We start from the raw sequence: 20,026 nt of genomic DNA on the forward strand, positions 1-20,026 counted from the left end.
GGTTATGTTACCTAACCAATCCCTATGGTAGCACCTGTCACTCAGGCCTTAATAAAATTTAAATGGATGAGTTACATAAAAATGCGGGGTGCATTTTTATATAACTCAGTTGTCATGAACAGTTGTCATGAACAGGGAAATTAGCTATAGAGACCAAAACCGTTTTTTGTACCAGGCTGTAAACATATTTATTTCTGCTGTAAAGTTGGGCATTTTAACATGGAGGTCTATGGGGATTGACTCCCTTTTGGGGCCAGCCTCAAGTGGCCATTCGAGGAACTGCAGTTTTTGGCACTTATGCGTTAGCTTCATTACTCAGCCCCAGTGGTTGCCACTTGATGTGTTACCAGAACAAGAGTTTTTGCAAGTAGTATACAAGATATCAATGTAGAAAGAACAGGAGGTGATACTGTACAAGATGTTCGCTAATAGACATCAATCAACCTGCAACCTTGGAGGGCCACTGCCAATCAAACTTGAAAAAGAGAAAGAAAAGTGGTTTTCTAATTATTCAGTCAATGAAATCTAATTAATCAAATGTAATAGTTTTTCTTACTGGCGCTGTTTCATTTCCATTCACAAAGTAATTTTTTTGCATCTATGGAAAAATTCTCTATTTACTTCATGCATTGCATTGTGGAACCATTGTGTCCATATGCATACTGACTTTTATCATTATATGTAGTTTTGTCACTTTTTTACGGTGAATGTACTACATACTCCAGATCTGCTTAGAATTACAAGGTACTATGGAATTGGGGCACAGCACTACCATGCACACCTACAATCAATTCATATCAACCAGTGTGAATTCAACCTATGCTCTGTTCATATTATATCAGAGTTATTGTAATTACTAGTTTCCAATGTCAACAGTAAATAGCGTTCACATCAGCATGAAAGTAAGTCACAATTCTGACTGGGAAACTCAGATTTTTCTGAAAGCTCTGATATAGCACTTGATAATACAGAAATGCCGAAAAGGCAAACAAACACTGATACCTAACTTCAGACAAAGTCTCTGGTTGAAGTTGATTAAACCCAAAGTTAATGCTTATAGCTCTGTATTGTCAATGCATTTTTAACTTCCACATGATCAATTTTGAAATCATACAACCGTCTTGAGATGTTCAGTGACGTAAACACCTGCATGTTGTAAACATGAAAATTTTAATCTTTACTCTCTATCCCACATTACATGAACACAGCATTAAACCCTGCACATGTACAAATCAAAGTAACAGTCCAACAACAGAGTTTAATTTCAAGTCAGAAGTTGTGGGGTACATCGACTGAACATCTTCATTTGTATTTTTTATTCTTTGGATATTCCCCTGCTAAGCAATTAACGTCACTGGCAGAACTATTTTGCAAGACCTTATGAGCTTTGAGGCACAAAAATCTCTTTCTCATGTAGTGTTGATAAGCTGCAGATGACCAGTAATTAATGGATATGTGCTTAAAGGTTAAGTGTATCTTTAGCCTAGTAGTTGCTTAATCTGTAGTAGTTAAACAAGAGGTCAACTGGATGGATCTAATTATGTTATGGAAATGCCAGCTGTCACATTAACCCAACTGGCATTTGAATGGTTTACACATTTGATTGATTAAGTCCCACCACACTATCCTGTTGCAACATACATCGTGTTAATGAAGTGGGATGCTCTGTAAATGTTTAATTCTAACTTTCCATTTTTAATAAAATATTGTATAGTGTCTTTACATTGTAATGTGACCTCTAATTTCATGGTTGGCATTTGTTTACAGCTTGGGATCCCAAGAAACAACATCTAAGGATTCTTCTGGACATCAGATTTTCACAAGTTTACATATAAGTGACATTGCTGGTAAGGAAGAACAATGCAACATTCTGATTTTGTACAGTAACAATTCAATTTGCTAATTTTGATGTTTACAGTCCAACCCTATCTCCTATCTTTTTACTTTATGATAATCATGTTTTTGATTGAGCTTCGTAATGCTCTCATTTGTTTATACCAGTTGCTTTGCTGATTAAGTCAACCTTGGCCTCAGCTGGTCTCTGTCCAATGCCTCAGCCTCATCCCTGAGGTCCATGATACCCTGATACTCTCAGCTGGAGACGGACCAAAGCTTGCAATTCTATTACAACACCATCTTCCCAGCCCCAATCATGGTTTAATTAAAGTAGTCAGTCATGGGACAAGAGTCCAAAGAGGACAAGTGAATTAGTAGTCATGTCTGGCCCTGGAGGTGGAAGATTTGTATTTTTAATTTGTGTCAGTTATTGAGCTTGGTCTCTCAGATGTTTCGGTGACACTACAATAGATGATTTACACAAGAAGATATGTTTACTTTCAAAATTTAATGTGATTGATACAGCAAGATGTCTAATGTAATGGATACAGTAACACTACAGGTGATTTATCCCAGTGTCAGCTTTACTCAAAATGTTGCAACCAGAAACAATGCCTCTCTGAAGGATAAACTGGCTATACATTGAGTGACTTGCAGAAAATGAAAAGGGGGCCAAGAGGGGCATTGTAACACAATGCTGCCATCCTGTAGCTTGCTCATGCTATTTGTGGCATAAGCAATGGCTGGCAGTGCAGGGGTATGTAATGTTTCATGTCCAGATGAGGTATTGACTGTAAGCAGAGATGACTGGGTGTAATCTTAGAGACACAATGCAATTTTAACAGGGCCAATGAGACCGTCAGAGGAATGAGAAATGCATTTTACCTTTGCAGGAAGCAGGATATTTGGCCCACCTTTTCTGGATATTCTTTATTTTGATATACAGTAAGGCAATACTAAATCCCAATGTGATTAGGTGACTAAAACCTGGTTCAACAAACAGTATATTATAGTAAGTAAATGTTTAATGTAAATTTGTATAATAGGTATAAGGTATTGTATAACTGTATAAGGTTAGAAATCTCAGATTTGGGACCTCAAACTATATATATTTTATTTTTCCACTAAAATTTGATAAATGAAAATCAAAATAACTACAGCTCACTTTTGACGTTTTTTTTTTTCCAATTTGAAAGAGTTATCTTGCAACTTGATGATGCTGTAAATCAATGATGAGATTTGGCCAAACCTAAATTAAGGCTTACTCTACATGAATCCATCTTTTTCTGTGATGCACTGATCTCCACTGGGTAAATTCATTTTTGCTGTATTTATTCTCTGTCATTTGAATAGGATAACTGGAATTTGCCCTTTGTTCAATATCAGTATTACTTTAAGCCATAAATCTTATGCAACATTTTTTCCTCTCTCAGTACCCCTCCCTCTCCCATTAACTGTGTAACTGAAGTTACACAAGCGTTGTGTAGGGTAAACAGTTGGCATGCCAACTAATCCAACCCAATACAAACCCAGCTGAGAGAAAAGGCACAAAAAAAAATCAAGGGATGTCTGTTTCAATTAGGATAACATTCGGATCATTACATAATAATCCACCACCAAACATGCAAAATATCGGAGCTAATGTCCTCTCTAGTGATGTACACAGCCAACTGAGGTTTTGTGTGGCAATGAAAAGACTGAGCATGTGGATTCTGCGTGGGCATGTAATGCCATTTTGTGGAAAGAGTCGTACCCTTATTGAATGGTGATCTTTGACTCAGCCAATAGAATGGTTGTTTGTTTTGTTTTCTACACAGATTTCATAAAAGCTGGTTCTAAATGGTTCAATATATATTTATTCATTCAAAAATCAACCAGAATGAAGAATGCAAGTTTTAAAATTCAAGGTAAAATTTATACAGATATAATTCTATTAAGGTCTGACAAAAAAGTATCTATTTGTCTATTTAAAGATAAATATATTGATATATATACAGTATAAACTGTTATAGGGTACATTATAAACTGCCATTCTATAAATCGTTGTTTTTAGTGGTGTGGCTCTGCAATGTTACAATTTCATTTCACAGATGCTTTTATCAAAAGCAACGTACATCTGAGAGTTAATACCACACAAGCATTTTCATTCCACCAGGTGCGGAGGTGTTCACAAAAGAGCTGGGTCTATAGCTTTTTCTTAAAGACCAAGAGGGACTCTGCAGATCAAATGGAGTTTGGTAACTCGTTCCACCACTGGGGAACTACAAACGAGAATAGTCTGGCTAGCGACTGCTGTGATGGTAGTACCAGGCACCTTTCATTGGCAGAGCGTAATGAGTGGGAGGGAGTGTAGACCTGAATGAGGGAGTTCAGGTAGGCGAGAGCAGTTTTAGTTGCTGTTTTGTAAGCGAGCATCACGGTTTTGAATTTGATGCGGGCAGCAACTGGGAGCCAGTGGAGGGAAGAACAGCGGGTTGACATGCTGTTTTTGGCTGGTTGAAGACCAGATGTGCCACTGCCACATTCTGGATCATCTGCAAAGTTTTGAACATGTACACTGGGAGACCTTCCAGTAAGGAGTTGAAGTTGTCAATGTATGATATGATGAGAGCCTGTACCAGGTGTTGTGCTGCATGCTCAGACAGGTAGGGTCTAATCTTTCTGATGTTGTACAGAGCAAATCGACACAACCGAGTAATTGAGGCCACATGAACCTTAAAGGTTAGTTAGTCATCAATCATGACACCCAAGTTTGAGGCAGACTTTGTGAGCATGAATTGGGTTGATTCGAGCTGGATATTGATCTGTTGTTGTATAGAGGGACTGGCTTGGATGACAAGGAGCTCAGTCTTAGAGAGATTAAATTAAAGGTGGCATTCTTCCGTTCATGCCAAGACTGTGAGGTCTTCCAGCGGGAACAATAGGAAGAGCTGGGTATCATCGGCGTAGAAATGGTAATGGAAACCATGGGAGCAGATGAATGCACCAAGTGAGGTGGTGTATATTGAGAAGGGACCCTTGACTCTTGAGGAACTCCTGTGGATAAGCTGTGTGGTTTGGACGCTTTCCCCCTCCAAGATACTCTAAAAGATCTCCCTGAGAGGTAGGTCATGAATCTGCGGAGGGCAGATCGTGAGATACCAAGCTCAGTGAGAGTGGGGAGGAGGATTTGGTGTTTGACCTTGTTGAAGGCAGCTGACAGATCTAGCATCAATAGAGCTGAGGACTGACCAGCAGCTCTAGCCAAATGCAGTGATTCAACTGACGGCAGTGCAGTCTCAGCAGAGTAACCCTGCTTCAAGCCAGCCTGATTCAGATCATACAGGTTGTTCTCAGAAAGGAATTCAGAGACTTGGTTAAAGACTGTGTGCTCAAGTGTTTTTGATAAGAAGGGGAGGAGTGAAACTGGTCTGTAGTTTTCAACCAGGGATGGCAAAGTCGATTGGTCCAGACTGAAATATCTCAACCATTGGATGGACTGTCATGTAATCTAACACAGACATTCATGTTCCCCTCAACATGAACTGTAATCACTTTGATGATCCTATGACTTTTCCTCTTGTGACATCACTAGGTCAAAATTTGAATTTGCCCAACACACTAAACTTTTGATACTTTGATTTAATATTAATAAGAAAATGTTCAGATGATAACACACTAAGATGGTGAACGTGATAAACATTATACCTACTTAACATCAGCATGTTAGCATAGTCATTACAGGCATGTTAGCAGCTGTACTTAATTACAGCTTCACAGAGTAGCTAGTGTTGCTGTAGCTCTCAATCTTGTTTAATTGGACTGATATCAGGAGATGCAGTACCACAGCACCATATTTAAGGGTACACTTGGTACATTAAGTTTCCAATTTAGAGGTGGCAATGACAAACATGTGAAAATGTATTTATCATATACCCAAAGCATTATATAATGATTATAAACTAAGCATACTGTGCTGAATGGCTGCCTAACAATCACTTTTAATATTTGTCACCATCTTGAAACATTAGTGATTTTACAATTACAGTTTTGAAGTAGTTGAATATTTTAATTTAATGCTGCTTTATAATTCTACTCTGTTATATTTCAGAGGGAAATATTGTACTTTTTACCTTTTTTACACTATTTATTTAAAAGCTATTGTTAATTACTTTGGGGATTAAGGTTTTACATGAAAAAAAAAATCTATATCTGCTTATACGTTAATGAATCAGTAATAATGATCCAATTACATAATAATGACAACCACTATTCTGCAAAGTAAGTTCTTTTCCTTTTGATACTTAAGGTAGATTTTGTGGAAAATGCTTCTTTATTTTTACTTAATTAGCATTTAAAACTTGTATTTGTAATTAAATATTAGTCTGTAATTAAATAGTCTAGTATTTTTACTTTTACTGAGATAGCCTAAATAATCTGAGTTCTCTTTTCCACCACTTATGTGATGAAAATTCCTCACATAATATAATATAATCTTTTTCCCCTATATGTAATTGTATGACAATCACGCATATCTAATTTTATGAAGAAAAAAAAATCTATATTGTACGCTTGGCATGGAGATGGCAGCATTGGCTTTCCCCTGATCAGAATGCATTACTCCAGCTTGCTTCAACCCAATGTAAAATATTTTGGATCTTAGCAGTAATGTGTGTACTGCATGTCCATAGGTTTAGTTCCCACAAGCAGATGGATTTTTGTGTGTCATATGTCATGTGTTCTGCAACGATGCCATCATGGGGAAAGCATGAGCTGCTGTGTTCTCTGCACGCTGTCTCTCTCTCTCTTTCTGCATCTCTCCATCCACTGTCCCAAGCCAGTTATTTACATCCTGTCTTTCCCTCAAATACCATTACTCATCCTGTTTGCTCCGTCCTTCTGCTTCTTCTTATAATAAATATTCCTTCCACATCACTTCATTCCTCTTTTTTCTCAAAGCACAGTTTCACTGTTTTGTAATTCCAGTCTCCAAAATTGTCCTCCTTCAAGTTTATCTTTAATCTTACTCATTGTAGGTCATTTGTCCTCTTTTCTTTTTCCCCTTCTCTGTTTTTGTTTATCAGTAATCCCCTTCATTTATTCGGACTGGTGCCCTACGTACACAGGGTTGGTTTATAAAAACAACAATAAACCCAATAATTTCATTAGAAATGTCTGGATAAACATAGTGCCTGAGCTAATTTGTTGGTTTAACAAAAAAATTTAAACAAAAATTGAAGATGGGTGGGAAAAAGTAGATGTTTAAGAGGGTGTAAGAGTAGTTGGCCATTCTTATTTATACAGTATCACAAAGCATTCTAGCTGATATTGCCTAATTAAATCTGATTTAAAACGCACCATGCAGGTGATTTTATTTGAAGCATATTATCTACTTGCAAGTCGCCTCAAACAAGTAGCTTGCAGGCAACATTCAAACTCTAAATGTTGGATCATATCTGCAACACCTTTAAAGGTGTGATATCCACAAGATGTTCAACTAGTTTTCTCACATGACCAGTGGCACAAACCATGATCACACCGACATAACAATATGTTTCACCGTGTTGTTTTCTATTATCACTCCTCAGTAGGAAACAAACCTGCTGCCAGCCGAGCAACAGGAAGCACACATGGTGTATCAACTGCATAAAAAAAAGAATAAAAAACACGTCTCCATTAACTTCATATACAATTAAAACCGATCTGCTTCTATAATGTTGGCTTCCTCCTGCCATGTATGAAACTGGTGACATATGAGGAGAAAGGAGGGGGCTATCATGAGCCACATTATGTAAATAAGGTGCAGGAGCATGTGCCAGTTAAACCGCAGTGCCGTGCGAAGTGAGACGAGGCAGAGGCTTTTGGACGGTAGAAGCCGGGGCCGTCGGTAGATGGCGGTAACCCAAGAAACCTGATCCACCGGGCTCTCTGGTACTCTGTCTCAGTTTGCAGCACTCGCGTTGAAGGCAGAGGAGCTGAACAGTTTGAAGGACATCAAAAGAAACAGGAGAGCCCACGGCGGGTCCTCTCGAGTTTTGCGCGCAGTCCTCCCGAGCAGGAGACGGAACGCTTTGTCACAGAGAAAAACGGGAAAACTAAGAACACCATGGAAGACAAATCTAATTCGTTCTCCAGCAACAAGGAGGAGAAGGCGGATGGGAATAATGTTTTTCAGAGGCAAGACTCGATACAGAAAAATAACACGGGGAGCCAGAACATGAAGGACCATGGCAACTCAGTGGGCTTCAAGGGGGAGCGGGAAGAGGCCATGGTCGGGTTTGACGATCTGGAGGGGGCGGCCAGGCAATCTGGTTTTATGCAGAGGCAATTTGGGGCCATGATGCAGCCCGGAGTCAATAAGTTCTCCTTGCGTATGTTCGGCAGTCAGAAAGCCGTGGAGAAAGAGCAAGAGAGGGTTCAAACGGCCGGATACTGGATCATTCATCCATATAGCGATTTTAGGTAAGGGCTGGAAAAGACACCTGCTCACCCTCCTCCTCCCTCCCCCCTTTTTTTTATCCACCCCTCCCGTCACCCCAGGGTCTGCAAGCTGTACACTTTCACACATAACGCTCTGTCATCAGCACACGCACAGCCTGCCCCAAAGCGCTAATCTACCTCTGTATTTAGGCAATCAGGCTTCCGCTGGCTGAGAGCTTCACTGTCAAAATGTGCTTTGCGAGTGTGTCTGTGTGTGTGTGTGTGTGTGTTTCATTGCGGCATTTTTATTATAGCCTAATAGAGAGGGACGCATTAAGGCTACAAAGGTGTATCAGTGAAATGTCCTTGGAAAAATGATGGTGAATGTCATGATTTGAAAACACACACAAGCGCGCACATTCTGGCTGTTGCACACTAACAGCACAGTGCCAGGTCCTCATTGCGACATATTCCGCTTGTGTAGGGGCGACAGTACCTGCACACAACGTGACAGTGCCAATGCACCATCACGGTTGTAAACATTTCATAGGCGGCGGTAAGACGACGGGCCTGTGTGCAAAAAAAAAAAAAAAGAAGCACAGAATGCGGTAAAATCGTGCAGGGAAACGATTAAGGGGAAGATGGCCGTGTTTTTTGAATTTTGAGAGAAAATTGATTATGGAATCTAATCATAGGCTACAGTTGCAAACATGTGACAGGACTAATGTGTGAGTGATATATTTTTGAAGCTGCCCTGCTGAGGAAATGTGATGGAATGTGTTTCTTTCAAAAGAGCTGCGGAAGGATCATGCCACACTTCCTTTCTTGGCATTTTCTAAATGCCACAGTGACATGATTGGCCTGCAGGCTGTTAATTTTTGCTTTGGCACGCTATTCTCTCACCTAAACAAGCCAAAAGTGCATTGTCCTATTGTCCCAAAGAGTGAGACAGTAAGTGAAACTGCCTGGTGAAAGACGCAAGGACTCGACTATATCATCACACATTCATGATAAGCAGTGTTAGGAAATGAGTACAGTCAGTTAGAGTGTAGACAATAAACCTGCCTGCTCTAATTTGTTGAACATTTGAACACAGTGTGTAGCATTTGAACACAGTGTGTTCAAATGGGAAACAAATGAGATCAGGTACAAGCAGGACTGGTTCTCCACAAGCTGCGTGTTTACAGTTCACCACCTAACCAATTAAGCATCTCATCTGGCCCAGTCTGTGCACCAGTGTCCCCTGGCACAGCTTGATGGTGACAGTCATCCCCGTTTTCCGTTGTAGCCACATGTAAAGTGCCAGGGCACGTTGTTCCCTCTGCCTTGAACACAGAGCTGTCCATGGTCCTGAACTCAGAGCAGGCCTGGATATGCAGCACTCTGGTTCCTTCAGCTTTCTGCTGCTGCTTCTGATACAGAGCTGGAGCTTGTTATGTAAGCTAAATTCTAAGCTAAAAAACTGGTTCACTGAAAGTTGCAGTTGCACTTCCACTGGCCTTTACGACTGTTGTACCATGCTTGTTTTGACAGATAGATTGTATTGATATATTTTAGTGCAACAATGAGATACAAAACAGTGAGCATGATGGCTCTAAACCACATAAATATCCATTGGGCCTTTACTTTTTCTTGCCCTGTACAATTTCTATGCGCTTGCCATATAATTACATGAGAATAATGCTAACTAGGATATCTGCCCTCACCCACACGAAAACAAAGGCATATGCACATGCTGTGCGCACACATGCACGCACACAGATGTACAATAACGGTGGGCAAGGATTAGTAGCACAACACAACAGTCAATGAGCTTAGCATTCTCTGAAAACAATTATGTAAGGAGATTGACCCGTCTAAAAGATGGCCAAAGGGTAGGACCTGAATAATTCAGTAATATGCATACCTTCTTTATGGTTATTAATGTTTGTATTAATTAATTAGTTGTCTTAAGTGTATGAGCTGCATTTGCTACACTGTTTTGTCAAAGGAGGAACATTTGGGGACAATCAAAGGAGAAAAGACCTGGAAAAGTGTTGGAGAAAAGTGTTGTAATGGGCGATGATGGATCATAAATAACAAATAATACTAATAATTATGATAATGCATTTAATTTGTACCGCACTTTTCATTAATAGTGAAACTCTAAGTGCTACGGTATTAACATAGAACACACAACATAAAGAAAATAGCAACAAGAGTTAAGATGAAAAAGCCTTCCTGAATAGTACGGTTTTTAGGCCTTTTAAAAAAAAAAAAAAAAAAAAAGAGTCTAGGGTCTTTACTGCACTCAGATGGTTAGGAAGGCTGTTCCACAAGTGTGGTCCAGCAGAGCAGCTGGCTCGATACCCCATGGTGTGGTGCTTAGTACTGAGGGCCTGGAAGAGCAAGCTGTTGGCAGATCTGAGGGAGCGGAGGGAGGTTTGTGGGATGATCAGTTCCTGTAGGTAGGGAGGCGCATGTCCGTTAATGGATTTGTATGTGAGTAGCAGGACTTTGTAGTCAATCCTGAAGGTGACAGGGAGCCAGTGCAATGAAAACAGAATTAGTGTTATATGTTTGTGTTTTCGCACTCTCGTCATGATCCTGGCACCGCTGTTCTGAATGTACTGGAGCTTCTGGATGCTCCTGCCAGAGATCCCTGTTAAGAGTGCATTGCAGTAGTCCAGTCTTGAGGAAATAAAGGCATACACAAGTTTCTTTGCATCTGACAGGGTTAGAGAGAGGCGGAGATTAGAGATGTATTTGAAATGGTAAACAGAGGTTTTGTCTTATATGGTCTTCAGAAGTCAGCTAAGGGTCAAACCTAATACCCAGATTAGTGACTGAGGAGGAAAGGGGGATGTCCTGGCTGTCAAAGGTGACATAAGGTATGGGGGATGACTGAATCTGGTGTGGAGTGGCAGAGAGGAGAGTTTCAGTGTTGCTGGTGTTTAAGTGGGGGAAATTTGTGCTTATCTAGGCCTTTATCTCCTTAAGACAGGGTTTGGGGCAGCATAGCAATGATGACATGTCCAAGGGGGAGCATGTAGAGGGTAAACAGGATGGGGCTGAGAACCAATCCTTGTGGAACACCACGGGTGACAGGGAGCAATCTAGACCTGCATCCTCCCAGTGAGACATACTTAGCCCTACCAGAAAGGTAGGACTGAAACCACTTAAGTGCTGAGTCTGACAGTCCAATGGTGGTGTGTCCTTTAATTTCTGCTGTATTAGAAAATATTTCACTAACTCAGGCTGGTGAAGGCCCCCTGAGGGTCCTTCGTCATGACATTTTCCAAAGGGCAGTTTTTCAGAGGAAGTCCTTGTCCTCTAACCAGTGTAAAGACACAACCCTTCCATGCCAGATAGATTTTGCCTTCTGGCTTGAAAGTGGTACTGTGAGGTAATATCCTAGCACTTTAAGCTACCTATCATGCTGGTGCATAGGCAAGGGTACTCTTTGCTTGGCAGGTCATCTTGTATTTTGGCTTAAAAGTTAATCTGCTCTCAACTGTAGGGCTTAACTTAACAACTCAATTATTTTTATTTGTTTGGTTTTTGCTATAGGAGTGTATCACCAGCTATCTTTCACTGTTACATTATTATACTACATATTTACTGCCCCATTCTTCATTTGTTCTTTTTTATACTGTGGCAGAACCTTGTATGACCAAAAAGAGAAAACAAAAAACACTGTATGGTCTTTTAATGAAACATCTTACGTAGGTAGAGTCCATGAATGACACCACTATTCACACAGGCTTTATATTGCTTTGTGGGAGTGTTTGAAACTCAATATCCAACATATTCTTTGTACACAGTGGCTGCTTAAAGATTAATGGCAGGTTAGTAATATTCATTATTCATAGATTTTTAGAGAGGCCTCGTGCATGGCCTCATACACATCTGGTTATTCTAAGGAGAGGCCTTTGTCATAGTCTAAAAGACTACTCTTTCATAGCCTGTTTTAAAGAGGGTGTCTGTTTGGCCAAGACACATGGGTGTATTATATGATCATAGTTAAAATGTGACATTGCTGTTCTTGCGCACAATTTTTCTCGCCATTTAAAGTTAACATCGGTACCTATAATGTGTCTTGCCGAAAATTAGCTGGTTCTGCTTTTTTAGGAAATTTCTTTTCTCTTTTCTGTTTTGATTCCTACTATAAATATAACACATAATGAAACAATATAAAAATGACATTCCTCAGTTTTAAGATTCAGATGTTCCATATTATAAAACATTCTTTCTTCAGTGACTGGGTGTTTACAGGCCCAAATTTAATAATGTTACATCCCTAAAAGTACTTCTTGAATATTTAATGACAGACTAAAGCAAGATGAGTAGTAGTGTAGCACAGTTTAACTGTTAGACTGCAGATTGGATAGGGTCGGGCTATGCTGAGTAAGACTGTGGGGTTCCCTCTGTTGCTTGGCAGGAGTGGTCTGGCATTGATTATGATAGAGCACTTGTTGTAGGGAGGAAACCTACAAGTCGAGCTGGCTTGATACAGAGCAGGATTGTTAAAATGGTAATTCTTCTGCCTCCACTGGAGCTGGTTGCACTAAAGAGCAGGAGGTTCTCTAATGTACCACAGTAGTGATGTCTATGATTGCCAGTGTGCCACGGTTTGTCTTTTTTTGGATTCTACAGAAAGTAGTCCAAAGGGGCTACTGTATACACTGATTCTTGTTAGTGAGGAGTGTGTCACCTGTTTGATTTTGTTGTTTGAAATGTTGTGTCATGTCATAAAGGGTGCATACATTGGCAGAGGAATCAATTCTGCGTTTGAGAACGGTGATCCGGTAATGGCAACTCCCTCTTTAATCAGGACAGCAGTTTGTTGGTGTGTTCCAGAGCTGGTTGACAAATTGAAGCAGGACTCAGGATAATAAATGACTAGCTTCTCTGGATGTGAATGCATGGCTGGGGCAAGGTCCACTACTGGTCTGGAGCTGAAAGTACTGTTAAAAGAACCAGGTGATGTGAAAGTCAAGAAGGTGCACTGCTGGAGTAGTTAAAAATGAAGCAGGAGTTAAACTGGGCACTGATTGCACTGCTGGAGTTGGAGCTGAATTTACAGCTGGGTGAACTGCACTCTGCTACTGGTTTAGCTGGGGTTGCGTGCCTTCTCAGAGTTGGCGCACTGAAGCAAGAGCTTAATACAATGATGGATGCAGTGTTAGAGCAGTTGTTGGGGCTGACTGCAATGGCACGCTTTGTGACTGTTTTTTTAAAAAAGGGGTTACTTGCCTTAGATTTGGCTTGAAATCAGGAATGTACTTACATTTAGATATTTGGACTGCTCTTCATTTGTCAGGGCCCTTCTTTAAGTTTGTGAACAACTACCCTCTCATGCAGCATGTGTTGTGGTCTCCTGTTTTATAGTTCTAGTTCAGAGAAAGAAACAAAATGTTTTATTCATGAATAAGTGGGTGTCCTAGAGGTCATATACAGTATAAATGCCACCTACTCAAGTCATGAGAGAAATAGGCATATCTAAGAGATGTTGGCTCTCATTTTTGGATATGTCAATATCAGAATGGAACACGTCCAACATTTCTAATCCTTGGAACATAGCAATTGCGTATTAACAGATGCTGACAATGAACTGTTGAGTGGAATCAGGATGTTTACTTGTGGTAAGCCAGAAAGTATAAGCTGTGTGGTTTCTAATTAATTGAATTTTATACTGTATTGTCAATGTAGTTAGGTATTACATTGTCACAAAATACAAAATGGAGAAATAACACATCCAAAATTGTTATGATGAAAATGGTACTTGACAGCATTCTATAAATTAATTTATTTTAGATTATGAACTTAATCTTTTTGAGTTTTTTTCTCAAAGTGTTCCTTTTTCTTTTTGTTCCTATGCAGCTATCCTTCTTAACTACAGACTAATTAAGTCATCTAAAGTAATTTATGTTTTCTACAAATTGAAAGGATTTCTAAAAATATCTTTATAATCATGGTTTCATCTTTATCATTGTTCTTGTTTCCCTCAGATATGAATAGTTCTTTTCAATAAATCTTGTTATGAAGCAATTGAAATGATGAATCATGGCAGATGTCTTCACTGCAATCTCTTATTCAAACATTTTGATATTTATAACAAAGAAATAACCGACCATAGGGTCCTCATGATCATTGTTATTGTTAAATGTTGCTACCATTAATACTTGAGAAAAATAGCATCAAATGAACCAGAATGCATCATCTTCTCTTCTTTGATGTCCCGCTCAAGGTGTTACAGTAAGTCACTCCATAGGCCTCAGTTCAATGCCTGCTGGTGTAAAAATACCTGTGGTGGATATTATGAACCACCTAGATGACCGCTGTTTAGTTGAAGTGAAGACAATTATCAGACACATGATCTGTGGATATTTATAAAGCCAAGGCCCTGGCTTAATTTATTCAAACAGATCCATTACTGGGTGGCCAGTCTGCCAGCAAAGACAGGCAGCCTGCCAACCAGCCAGCCAGTCCATTTTCATCTTCAACAACAGCAATGGATGGACAGCAAGGCAGAGCAGAGGCAGGCAGTCAGACAGCAAGGATGGCGTCAGTGGAGAGTTTTTAGCACGAGATAGGATTCCTGAAAGCATCTATTTTCATTCATGGTTGCTCGGCCTTTATCGGGGCCCAGGACACTTCGTGAAAAGAGCAGGGTGCTGATGAATCACTTGTGGCTCTGCTCATCACAGGACAGAGGGCAGGGGCATTAACACAGCCAGGCAGAATGAGAGGGTCTCATACTACAGGGGCCCACATGCATCCAGTAAGTGATTGCACCATGTTTCATTATGTCCTTGAATCATAGTTAACTCCAGGCCCTGACTGCCAAAAGACTAAAAGAGATTTGGTAACAACTCAAGCATAATGTAGCTGTCAGAGCTGCACCTGCTGTTAGCTCCTCTTAGCAAGATAGTTTGTGAGGACATAACATCCTGTGTACATCCACAGACCAGAGTCTTGAAGACTCTTCTACTGATTATTGCTATGCTAGATACATTGGCAACATGTAATATGCTGATTGCAGAACTCCCAAAGAAGGAAATAAGAGCCAAAACATTTTTTTTAGCCACACTAGCGGGAGGGCTCTAGGGATGTTGGTCAGTCGTTCCACCTCCTTGGTCCAGACTGAAATATCTCAGCAAATGTTGGATGGATTGGACATACATGGTCCCCAGAGGATGAATCCAACCCACTTTAGAGATCCCTTAACTTTACCTGTAGTGCCACCATGAGGTTGACAGTTGTGGTTTTGAGTGAAATGTCTCAACAACTATTGGATGCATTGTTACGGAATTTGGTTCAGACATTCATGTCCCCGTCAGGATGAATTGTAATAACATTGGTGAACAGCTGAGTTTTCATATAGGGCCATCATCAGGTCAACATTTTAAGGTGTCCAATATTTTGGTTCATGGCCAAATTTCTGCAATACTTATGACATTCCCATTAGCGTCTACTGTATTTTGTGTTTGGTGCTAGTTAGCTAATGTTAACATACTAACACACTAAACTAAGATGGTGAACATAATTAAAATAACACAGTATACATCATTTTAGCATTGTCGTTGTGAACATGATGATGTTAGCATTTAGCTCAAAGCACAGCTTTGTAATAAGTACAGCCTCATTCTTTATTTTATTTAACTGGAATGCTTTCTAGCCTCATTCTAGCCTCACACAAAAGATATTCACATTCTCTGGAAATGGTCCATGGTTGTGTTTTTGTGCTGATAATTTCTTTTAAGCTGTTTTGCTTAAGAAGTAGGGTTTGACATGTTTAATGCTATACAGATAATTCCTTATACATTCTTTTCCCTTCATTGACTATTTTTCTTTTGCGAGCTATTCACATATTCAACTGTTTATAACTTAATATGATTTCTGCCTTGCATTACTGTATGTACTTATTTGTGTTTGTTCGTCTCCAGGTTCTACTGGGACTTGATAATGCTCATCATGATGATGGGGAATCTAATCATCATTCCTGTGGGAATAACCTTCTTCTCAGAGCAGACTACCACCACCTGGCTGGTCTTCAATGTGGCCTCGGACACCATCTTCCTGGTGGACCTGGTCATGAACTTCAGGACGGGGATTGTCAACGAGGAGAGCTCTGAGATCATCCTCGACCCCAAGGTCATCAAGATGAATTACCTGAAGAGCTGGTTCGTCGTGGACTTTCTCTCCTCCATTCCAGTGGATTATATCTTTTTAATAGTGGAGAAAGGCTTTGACTCGGAGGTATATAAAACAGCCCGTGCCCTGCGAATCGTCCGCTTCACCAAGATCCTCAGTCTCCTACGTCTCTTAAGACTGTCCCGACTCATCAGATACATACATCAGTGGGAGGAGGTGTGTATATATTTGTCTATGTATATCAGTGAACAGGAAAATAAAAAATATAAAAAAGATTGATATTAAAGCAGAGCAAGACAATGAGTCAGACAGAGATATGGTGTATATTTTGTTTATATTTCTGCGCTGCGTGGTCGTTCTTGATCTGGCTGGGTGCTTTTCCCCAGCAGCACGGTAACAACCTTGAAAGGTTAATGCAGAGATATAATTGTGCACATATAAATCTAATAGGTGCTGTCAATCACCACTGGTCAGAAGGCTTATCTGGGGTAACAAGTGGTAATGTCTGTCTCAGCTCATTGATGGGTGAAATTAATTCAAAATCAGAAATCAAAAGTAATTGCTTCCATTTTTCTGAGAGAAAAAGCCTCAGTACCAAATATAATAGTTGTATTATACATGGATTCAGGGCATAATATAATGTAGTTAACTATTTTATCAAAAGAGTATAACAGAGTAAAGGTAATGTAGATTAGAGCCTAAATGAACTGCTTTCTGAATGTTTTGCTGGTGTGGATGTTCCAGACGCCTCTGGTTGAGCTTGTGCGAACATTCACAAGGTTATACCCCACAGGACATATCGGAGGGTGATACATTATTACCCTCCATTGAGTCACTGCACTCCCTGACTCAGACTATTTAACCAGGCTCTAGTCTTCTCCTTCTCCTGGTAATGATTTCATTACACTGACAGATCGAAAGATTGTCCTCCTCCATATCATGACTGAGCCATTTCAGCCGATGGATACCTTTTAGACTTCATGGCCAAGCACTGACATCATGTTTGATTTGAATAGTAGCTTGGATAAAATGTAAATAGGTGGCCGCAACCCCATTTTTAATGTGCTTGCCTCTCCCTCTTACCTCATCCTGAACGTCCTTGCCCTACCGTCTCCTGCCCTTGTTGTTATCTGGCTGCTGTTATCCATGTTGTTTGTTATACCGGCAGAAGTGGTTGTGTTGTTGTTGGGGCTCAACCTAAGCTTACATTCTTTAGAGTGCACATACAGCATGGCTCAATGATATGTCGATAACACTGAAAGTGTAAAAATAGATGCTTGCCGTATAAAGGTGCATTTAGCAACCTAAATATAATGCATCTGGAAATGTAAGCTTTTATAAACACACTAATAGGTATAGTTCTGAGAAGTATCCTGCCAGAACTTAAATAAATAGTACAATTGTGCAGTGTTTTCAATTCCCAGCCCCCATGCCAAGGATCAGTGAACATGTATGGAGCAGAAAAAGATCATGTTTATACTCAAGCACCAATGAGACAGCAGACTTTTATAGTGTTTATGGTAGCTTATATTTTTCTGTCAGTGCTTATTTTTAACTGTTTTACATTGCTCCTTAATGCAAAATGTGGCATTTGAAAAACAAAAACATTATTCATGCTTCAGCAAAGCTTTATTCAAGCTTTGCCAAGTATGGTTTTGGATTTACATTATTGTAGGATACACATCACAAACCATAGTCTGAAAGTGAGCACCATTTACATTGCAGTTACTCTGCGTTATTATCTCGACATGCACACTATGTGGGAAGTTGATTATGAATTTCGGGCAGTAAATTACAGCATATTGCTGTCTAGTTTGTAGGCCCATACTGTATGCAGTGGGAGGATGAGATGGTATGGAGCAGGTTAGAAACACAAACAGACGGTGCCGCAAGGTTAATGAAAATCTGCAGCGAACATACAGGCAGGCAGTGCAGTATATAGGGTTGTGTCATAATGCTTGGATACAACAGCAGAGCTTACAGCCCTGCACTCTCAGTTTGTCTTTCTCATGTTCAGTCATTCCTCTTTGCCTCCATTCGTCTTTCTGTTTATCAAACTCTGCCTCTTTCTTCCTCTGTGGTTCTCTCCCTCTCTCCCCGTTGCATGCTTTTTCTCACTCACAGTATGTCATCCTCCTGTAGCACTCATTCCTTCGCTAGGTTTAACTTTAGTAAGCTAAAAAATACAGATAGAAATTTAATATAGTTCTTTTGGTGTACCACATTAAATAGACACACTGAGTAATAAAATAACAGCAAATCAAACGCATCCACAGGAACTGAAGAAAAAAGGCACTTGGTGGAAAAATTCCAAGCTGTCATAACATGTTAGGTGTAGGATGCAGGATTAGCGCTTTAATGGAGGGACGAATGTAGTCTTCTGCCATCATAATGGGTTTCAAGCAGTGAACCATCAATACATAAGCCCAGGATGGAGTTAGTCAGTCAGTTTCAACAATAAGTCATCTTCTAGCCCTTATGTCCGTCATTCCTTCATCTGTTGTGTGCTTCCTGCCCCCCTCCTCACTTTGTCACCATTTCTTCCCTCCATCTGCAAAGGAAAGTGAGATGTTATTTCATCAGTGTAGGCTGGACATTGAGAACTGGGCTAAGTCAGATTGTTTTTGTTAACGCTCTCTTTCAGAGCGATTCATGGATGTTTTTCATAGACCTTAATGTGCACTAAAAAGACAATTGACTACTGTCTGTAGTCTGCAAAATGCAAGGTAATCATCCAAAAAACATTTGATATCTTCACCTCACACTTCCACAACTCAATTTTACAAAAAAAAATCAAACTCGTGTTCACAAGATTTTAAATAGTAATATATATGTAGGCTATATAATATGTTGAGATGATTACCTATTAGTTTATGTCTCAATTGTCTCCATAAATACTTTTTTTACTGGTTTCCTTTGTTAAATGTACTTGTGCCAGTACATGAACCTTTTACCAGCATTTATGCTGGGAAGTGGCTGCTGAGTATTATGGTCTGAGTAAAACAGCTGAATGGCTACAGTATTAGTATTCACAAAGGAACTGATGCATCTTATTTAAGCAACTCACTCAGTTGATTGTCACTCATTAGAAAGGAGTAGTAGATGACTCCATCTGGCTGTGCCAATTAGTCGGAAAAATAATGAATAGAAAATATATATTTCATGCTATAGTTGGAGGGTAAGCATTACTTCTACTGTAATTTACAAGTAAAATCGAATTTTAGATGTGGTTGCGTAGTTGAGAATTACATACATGTTTTACAGGTTCTGACCCCAGCTTACTTGGTGTTTGTGCTACTATATTCAATTCAATTCAATTCAATTTTATATATATATATATATATATATATATATATATATATATATATATATATAACACCAAATCATAACATAAGTTATCTCAGGGCACTTTTCACATAGAGCAGTTCTAGCTATGTGCTACTATTTGTATTTGTACGCATTTTTCTGTGTGTTTGTTCACTCATTTGTTCATTTATTTGTTTGCTCACACATAATTATTGCAATATGCAGTGCTGTGGGAAATTGTCAAGAAATTGTCATACAGTGTCAAGGTCATGCAGAGCAGTAAACTGCTCATACACCGCACTGAACAAAACAAACAAGCGCCGACCAAATGGAGGCTGGTGTTCTGTAC

General features: G+C 39.7%; 1 protein-coding gene across 1 annotated transcript in view; it reads left to right on the plus strand.

The window, feature by feature from the left end:
- Positions 1 to 7,706: 7,706 nt before the first annotated feature.
- LOC137171021 (potassium/sodium hyperpolarization-activated cyclic nucleotide-gated channel 1) overlaps positions 7,707 to 20,026 on the plus strand; it is a 77,815-nt gene continuing 65,495 nt past the window's right edge. The window contains exons 1-2 of the mRNA XM_067574742.1: positions 7,707 to 8,277; positions 16,164 to 16,587. Of these exons, the coding sequence (XP_067430843.1) occupies positions 7,922 to 8,277; positions 16,164 to 16,587 (780 nt within the window). The 5' untranslated portion in view covers positions 7,707 to 7,921. The remainder of the gene's footprint in view (positions 8,278 to 16,163; positions 16,588 to 20,026) is intronic.

Source organism: Thunnus thynnus, chromosome 19, assembly GCF_963924715.1.
Source record: "Thunnus thynnus chromosome 19, fThuThy2.1, whole genome shotgun sequence".
Taxonomy (NCBI): Eukaryota; Metazoa; Chordata; class Actinopteri; order Scombriformes; family Scombridae; genus Thunnus; species Thunnus thynnus.